General features: G+C 48.2%; 1 protein-coding gene across 2 annotated transcripts in view; it reads left to right on the top strand.

The window, feature by feature from the left end:
* The first annotated feature begins 214 nt into the window (after positions 1–214).
* The window catches only part of LOC119957242 (adhesion G protein-coupled receptor E1-like), a 68245-nt gene continuing 60188 nt past the window's right edge, over positions 215–8271 (top strand). For both annotated transcript variants that reach the window (XM_038785087.1, XM_038785086.1), the window contains exons 1-2: positions 215–347; positions 755–852. In XM_038785087.1, coding sequence (XP_038641015.1) covers positions 822–852 — 31 coding nt within the window. In that variant the 5' untranslated portion in view covers positions 215–347; positions 755–821. The remainder of the gene's footprint in view (positions 348–754; positions 853–8271) is intronic.

Genomic DNA, 8271 nt, shown 5'->3' with positions numbered 1-8271 from the left:
TGGTGAGGCAGCTAGCTGGGGAAATTCTGAGAATGGATGTGGTTAAATGATTTATTGGCGCTTACAAAACAACAAGCCTGCTCACCCCACCCATTATCCCCACGTCACGGCGTTGACTGAACTTTGGAGCTATCCGTGGGGACGTGTAGCAACTTGGCGGGGGGTGGGTGGGGAGGACGAAGATGACGAGGTAACTCTTCTCAATACAGATCTATTCTTTTTGAACATTGCTGGTAGATCAACGCAGGATAGTAGGAGGCATCCCAGCATCTTTGCTGGCTTTGAAAGTGTTCCTTGGGTTTAATCTTGAAGGCGACGATGAAGGTTAGCCGCAGGCACATGCAGAGGTGAGTCACATCCCATTGTTACCGCGGCAGAAGCTGGGCGATACGTGAAGTTGAACAATTGCTCATGTAAAAGATCTGTTTGCAGCAAAACTCTTTGCTCAATGTTAGAACCAATGCCTTCTTTCTGGAAATGTCTAAGGAGGGGAGGGGGTGGGGGTTGGCGGTTTAAAGTCATTTAACTGTTTCTCATCCTTTTATGTTTAGTTTTCTACTGTCGCGGCAGGTTCTGAACAATTCCCGTGTTCCTTAAGGTGATTTATAGTCTTGGTGTTTGTCCTTCGGGTCGGACGAGGCGAGGTGGGGGGGAATACAATCTGGCTAATGGAGAGACCAGGAATGTTTATTCTTGACGTGACTCAATATTTACAGCGCTGTTACAAAAGAATACTAATGCTAATACTCTGCAGATAGCTGCAGTCCTCGCTGATCTGACAAGCCGTTGCCTCACTCGGCAGAGGAACTGGAGTCACAAAGATGGAATGCAGCTGGCGTTTGCCGTTTCTCGGTAAGTTAACAACCAAATTGTGCGCTTAACTATTGGAATAAATGTGTTGTTTTCCTTTGAGCATTCTGTCATGTTGACTGTAATCTAATTGGGAAGACTTGCAGGAAAGAAACTGGACTTACTCTGCAGTCCTGTGAGTTCTACTTATACTTTTTCTAATTGAGGTTCATGAGGGATAGTTGCACTCGGGACCCTTGGAGTCACTGTTCTGTACCGCCATCCCTGAACCACCCTCAATTCAGATCAGAATAAGAATAATATTCCTACAGTGCAGAAGGGGGCCATTCAGCCCATCAAGTGTGCACACCCTCTGAAAGAGTTCCCGAACCGCTCCCCTGCCCTCTATCCCCGCCTAACCGGCACATCTTTGGCGGAAACCGGAGCACCCATGCAGACACGGGGAGAACGCGCAAACTCCACACAGGCAGACACCCAAGGCTGGGATCGAACCCGGGTCCCTGGCACCGTGAGGCAGCGGCGCTCACCGAATTCTCTGGTTAAGAGCGTGGAATCACCCCAATGAAGTGCTGCGCGGACATCATAGTCGAATGGAGAGCAAAGGAGCGATGATCTAAATGAGGGAAGTGGGGTGACCCTCCCTATCTCCGCGACCACCTCCAGTTCCACAGCCCTCCAAGTACTCCTGCAATTCTCTGCCCTGTGCACACAGCTTGGGAGGGTGAGGAACAAGTTGAAGGGGTCGAGGATTTGATGGGCCTCGGCTGAGGCCAGTGGGAATGAAGGTGTCAGACATGGAGGGTGATGAATTTGCAATGTCGGAGGAAGGCTAGACCGAAGTTCCGAAGGTAGAGATGAAATAGTGAGATAGCATATTTGCAGAAAAGAAAAGTGGTTAAGAATTGGGTGTGGTTGCAGGAAATAAACAACTCACAATGAATATACAGATAGTTACTTGATTTATTTCCTCTTTGTGGAAGCGAGGTGTTAGCAATTAGTGAAGCAATGGCATTGTTGGCTGCAAACCTTTCCATTGGCTGAACAGCACAGAAGCAGACCATTTGGCCCAACTGGTCGAAACTGGTATTTGTAATTTTTGGAAATTAAAACACTCAGAGTAGATCATTGGCAACCCTCAAACCTTTGTTATATCATCAGTGATGCACAAGAGCACTGGGATCTCTTCATATCTGCCTCTGCGTCTCTGGGGTGCATTGCGATTGGCCCCTTGAAGCATGTGCCCCAAGGCGAGTCTACGGTTGTAGTTCGAGACCTGTATAGATCATAAGATCTATAAGCTTGGCCAGCACGGTAGCACAGGGCAGCACAGTAGCATATTGGTTAGCACAGTAGCTTCACAGTTCCAGGGTCCCAGGTTCGATTCCCGGCTTGGGTCACTGTCTGTGCGGAGTCTGCACGTTCTCCCCGTGTCTGCGTGGGTTTCCTCCGGGTGCTCCGGTTTCCTCCCACAGTCCAAAGGTGTGCAGGTTAGGTGGATTGGCTGTTCTAAATTGCCCTTAGTGTCCAAAAAGGTTGGGTGGAGTTACTGGGTTACGGGGATAGGCTGGAGGTGTGGGGCTTGGGTGGGGTGCTCTTTCCAAGGGCCGATGGGCTGAATGGCCTCCTTCTGCACTGTAAATTCTATGATTCTATGGTAAGAGCCATGATTACCGAAAAAAACTCCCCCTCGTCCGACACCAGGTCACCTTGCCTGACCAATGACAGGAGCAGCAATTTAGTGGCAGGACACCACAGTCAGGGAGACGGCAGGTTGAGGGCAATGGATAGGGAAACCTTGCTCCAGCACCGGTTAGATCGCACCCGCAATACTGTGAACAGCTTTGGCCCCTTGCCCAAGGAAAGATATACCGATACTGGAAGCAGTCCAGAGAAAGTTCACGGGTTTGATCCCGGGTATGGAGGGATTTTGGTATAGAGGGCTCACTGTCATCCAGGTCTAGTTGTGTATCCATATAGAGGTGTGTCCGTGTGGGTTTGTGCCCATGTGTTTGTGCGTGTGCCTGGCTGTGTGGGTCTGTGTTGGTGTGTTTGTGTGGGTTTGTGCCCATGTATTTGTGCGTGTGCCTGTCTGTGTGGGTCTGCGTCGGTGTATGTTGGTGGGTTTGTGCCCATGTGTTTGTGCGTGTGCCTGTCTGTGTGGGTCTGCGTCGGTGTATGTTGGTGGGTTTGTGCCCATGTGTTTGTGCGTGTGCCTGGCTGTGTGGGTCTGCGTCGGTGTATGTTGGTGGGTTTGTGCCTATGTGTTTGTATGTGTGCCTGGCTGTGTGGGTCTGCGTCGGTGTAAGTTGGTGGGTTTATGCCTATGTGTTTGTATGTGTGCCTGTCTGTGTGGGTCTGCGTCGGTGTATGTTGGTGGGTGTGTGTCCATGGAAGTGAGCGTCTGATTCTGCCCTTGTGAGTATCTCACAGAGAGAAATCAGCTCTCTGCCCGCAACCAGAACTTTTATGCCTTATTTTCAGGCGCGAGCCCTGAGGTCATTGCGCAATCACAAAATATTTTGGTCGGTGGGCGGGGGCTGGAGTTAGATGTATTCCCGCTGACAATTGATCAGCCGGTTAAGGCAATTATGAGGGCAATCAACTGCAATTTAACATGTGCCAGCCGAAAGGGGCATGCGCAAATCCAGCAGGGAGATCAAAGATGTGCGGCACCACAGAAGGCGCTACTTCTCCTGCGACTAGATTATACAACAACAATCCAGCTACCTCAAGATGTACCAGATTCAATGCCACAGCAGGAGGCTCTGCCTATCTAGGAGTGTAGTCATTATGCCACATGAGTGGGCTGGAGATCACCTCCAACTGTGTGGGTGACACCCAATGCCAGTGGCTCCGAAGATGGCAGTGGCCCTCAATTACTTTGCATTCGGATCATTCCAGGCCTAAGAACCGCACTGGAGGTCAGGGGACGTCCATGAAACTGCTTTCAATGGTCTGACCCTTCGATGGTCCTGAGGTTCCATTGTTAATATGCGCAGGTATCTGAGCCTTCTGTTACTCTGCTTCCTGCGCCCCGAGTGCGGCAAAGGGCCAACTCGATTCTCACCCTTGCCAAGCGCAGAAGGTCATTGAACCTTTCTTGGCACTGTATCGAGGTGAGGCACACGACCTCATGCCCACGTTACCACCTCCACCCTGGCGTTCTCCATTTTCTGGGGCGGCCCTTTTTGCGTGGCCTGAATATACAAACCCCACCCCACCCCTACTCAAAAGCTGGGGGGGGGGGGGGGGGGGGGGGGGGGGGGGGAGGGGGGCAGAATGCCCATCTGCAACGCCCACCCGCCTGCTGTCTGGACCGGGTGATGCTGACTTCACCGTATCCGTCTTGCTCAGCTCCCTGTGCGTCCTCCAGCTCCTGGATCTCTTCCGCATTCAGCCGCAGCCGTCGTTAAATCTCCCATTGACCCCGGCGCCCACCACACCCCTGCTGTCCCTTCCCCAATAGGATTTTGCGGTGGCTAACCCTAAGTTGGCCAGCCAGCGTGAAAGTGTGCCTTTTGGACACTCGCGGGCGGAAGCGGCCAATGCGGCCGCATCTGGTCCCGCCGACCGCACTTCCCCGACGAGGGGGGAATTCGGGTCCATGTCTGCGTATGAGCTGTGCGAGCTGTGTAGATTCCCAGTAAAACTCTGACCAAAAGGTTGCACATAAACTGGTCACGGGGTCAAAGCATCGATAAGAGGCCACAAAGCTTGTGGTTAAGATGCAGCTGTTCTAAGTTTCCTTTATAAATATCCGGAAGCCCGGTGTTTCAACTCCTCCGGGTCTGTTGCAAAAGTTCCAGTGTGACATGCGGTAACACTTTGCGAGTTGTTGACGGGTGAGGTGCAGAGGGTGGAAGGAAAGCCATGTGGTAAAGATAAAAAAGATGGGTATTTATATAGAGCTGCTCACGATTAACGTCTTTTACAAGCAGCTGGAGGCAGAAGCACTGTCGTAATGTGGGCACCACAGCTGCCAATGTGCGCACAGCAAGATCCCACACGTAGCAATATTTTAACGACCGGATAATGTGTTTTTGTATGATGATGCTCATTGACAAATATTGGTCAGGGCACCAGGGGAGAACTCCCCTGCACTGTCAGCCGCACCAGCAGAGATATGTTGGGCTGAACGGCCTGTTTCACAACACTTCATACTGAAATCACGTAGGCACCTTGATTTTGGATCTAGATCTATGCTACTATGCGGTGCCACACATGCTGGTTTACAAGTGAGAAAGGGGCAGAATGTGCTGACTTATTCTGTTGCAGTCAGAATAAAAATTATGATCTGTCAGAGATGACAATCCTCGTTCCCCCAAAATTAAGAGTTACTTGCATTTCAGATATAGCATAAATTCCATATGAAAACATATAGAATAGTCCAATATTCCAAGTTGATGCCTATTTTTATTTAGCAGCAATTGTTTGTAATATTCAGGGTCACTATAATAATAATACAATCATCTTTATTGTCGTAAGTAGGCTTACATTAACACTGCAATGAAGTTACTGGGAAAATCCCCTGGTCGCCACATTCCCGTCCCTGTTTGGGTACACAGTGGGAGAATTCAGAAATGTTCAAATTACCGAACAGCACATCTTTCGGGAGCTACTTTGCTTTAGCAGCAGAAAAATTGAACCATAGATTATCATAGAATTTACAGTGCAGAAGGAGGCCATTCGGCCAATCGAGTCTGCACCAGCTCTTGGAAAGAGCACCCTACCCAAGGTCAACACCTCCACCCTATCCCCATAACCCAGTAACCCCACCCAACACTAAGAGCAATTTTGGACACTAAGGGCAATTTATCATGGCCAATCCACCCAGAGGAAACCCACGCACACACACGGGGAGGATGTGCAGACTCCGCACAGACGGTGACCCAAGCCGGAATCGAACCTGGGACCCTGGAGCTGTGAAGCAATTGTGCTGTCCACAATGCTACCGTGCTGCCCCATATGAGCTTTTTGCGCAGAAAGCAGTCAATTCAGCTCACTCTGTGCAAGCTTTCCCAGAACAATTGAAAACTCATCCCACTGTCTTCTCTCATGCTGTCTGTTTTTTCTTCTGCGTGAAATATTTATCCAGTTTTTCATAAACAAGACAATGACCTGTTCATCAATCACTCCCTGTGTCAATATATTCCACACTTCTATAACTCCATAGTTATTCTGTGATCACTTTAAATTGGAGATGCCAGCTTTGGACTGGGGTAGGCACAGTGAGAGGTCTTCCAGCTGTGGGTTGGGGTCCGACAGGTTTGTTTGGAATCACTAGCTTTCGGAGAGCAGCTCCTTTCGCTCCGAAAGCTAGTCATTCCGGCTGGGCCTGTCGGACTTTGGCCTGGTGTTGGACGACTTCTCACTGTGCCCATTTTAAATTGATGATCCCTTGTCAAAGACATGCTCAGTCACAGAATCTACTTTTCCTGTACAAGCTCTCTGGAAACCCATTATATGAAGATCTCTCAAATCTTTTTTAGCTTTCTTTCTGTCAACAGAGATAGTTGTAGCATCTTGGATGTGATCTTGGAACATAACAAATAAGAGCAAGAGTAGACGGATTGGCTTTTGTACCTTCAACCCCATTTACAAGATCACGGACCATCTGATCGTTGCTTTAACTCCACTTTCCTGCCCGCCCTCCTCCACCCAACAATATCCCTCGAGTCCCTTGTAGATCAAAAGAGCCTTGAATATGAACCAAGAGTCCATATTCAAGGCCCCTCGAGCCTGTTCCACCATTTAATAAGATCATGGCTGACCAGATAGTAACCTCAAATCTTCATCCTGCCTACCCCCAATAACCTATCACACCCTTGTTTACTATGAATCTATCCATCTTAAAAATAATCAAAGACTCTGCTTCCACCATCTTTTCAGGAAGAGAGTTCAAAAGTCACTCAACCCTTTGAGTGAAAATATTTTGTCTTATCTCTGTTTTAAATGGGTGACCACTGATTTTTAAACAGGGACCCCTAGTTCTAAATTCTCCCACAAGAGGAAACATCCTCTCCATATCGATCCTGTCAAGAGCCTTAGGATCTTCAATGTTTCAATGTTTCAATCAAGTCACCACTTTCTTTTCTGAACGCCAGAGATACAAGTCTAGCCTGCCCTACTTTTCTTCATAAGACAACCCATCCATTGCAGCTAATAGTCAGATAAACCCGCTCTGAACTGCTTCCAACACATTTACATCCTTCCTTAAATAAGGTGACTAATTCTGTACACAGTACTCCAAATGTGGTCCCAGCAGTGCCTTGTACAGCTGTGAGCATAACTTCCTTAATTTTGATTTAAATTCCTCTCACAATAAACGATGACATTATATTTGCCAATTACTTGCTGTACCTGCATACTAGCCTTTTGTAATTCATGCACCCAAATCCCTGTATTTCAGTGCCTTGTGATTCTCACCATATAGCTAATATGCTTCCTTTATATTTTTCCTGCCAAAATGGCCAATTTCACGTTTTCCCACATTGCCATATCTTTGCCCACTCATTTATCCAACTATATCTTTTTGTAGCCTCCTTATGTTCTCTTCGCAGCTTACCTTCCTATCTATCTGTCAGCAAATTTGGCAACCATCCTTTTAATCCCTTCATTCAAGTCATTTATAAATTGTAAAGTTGAGGTTCTGGCATTGATTCTTGTGGCCCACTGTTCTTTATATCTTGCTGTAATAATCCACAGGAGTCCCGTCACCACACCAATATTTATTGCCAATAACTATATACAAGAGCAGCTCCAACAGTGCTGCTAGCATTCCAGTCAATTTAAGACTGGATCACAGGTGCTTATATGGGCCCCCTCAATGCGCTATCATTGAGGGAGCTCATACTCCAATTGGCCAACCAGTAATGCTAATTGGAGGTTATTACACTTGCCATACCAGAAAAGACCCATTTATGCCTACTCTCGGCTTCCAGTTAGCCAGCTAATCGTCAATCTGTGCCAATATGTTACCTCCCATATAAATTGAACTTTTATTTTCTGCATTAACCTTTGATGTGACACTTTAACATGGGCCTTCAAGAAATTTAATGACAGTACATCACAACACTTGACTGCAGACTCGAATGATTTTGTTTGCAGATTCGATGCAAGAGGAGGCCATTTAGCCCATCATGCACCTTCACTGGCTGCCCGAGCAGGGAGCAGTTTCTCCCTATCTACTCTACCCTGACCCCTGATGATTTTGAAAGCCACCGTCCCGGCCTCCTCTCGTCCAATGGTCACTAGGCCTGACTTCTCCAATCTATCCATGTAACTGAAGTCCCCTCATGCCTGCTGGAAACATCCTCGAGGATCTTTCTTGCCGCGCGCTAAACCCCAAATATACTTTAAGAGGGCAATGTAGGGCCTCGTGCTTTGCTCTGTCCATACAGGCTGGAAGGCCTCAGGCTCGATTCCTGCCCTGTGCAGACTGCTCTCATCGTCCCCAGTAAC

This window comes from Scyliorhinus canicula, chromosome 25 (assembly GCF_902713615.1).
Source record: "Scyliorhinus canicula chromosome 25, sScyCan1.1, whole genome shotgun sequence".
NCBI classification, from domain to species: domain Eukaryota; kingdom Metazoa; phylum Chordata; class Chondrichthyes; order Carcharhiniformes; family Scyliorhinidae; genus Scyliorhinus; species Scyliorhinus canicula.
The sequence above is the reverse complement of the archived record's forward strand: the minus strand, read 5'-3'. Positions and strand labels throughout refer to the sequence as shown.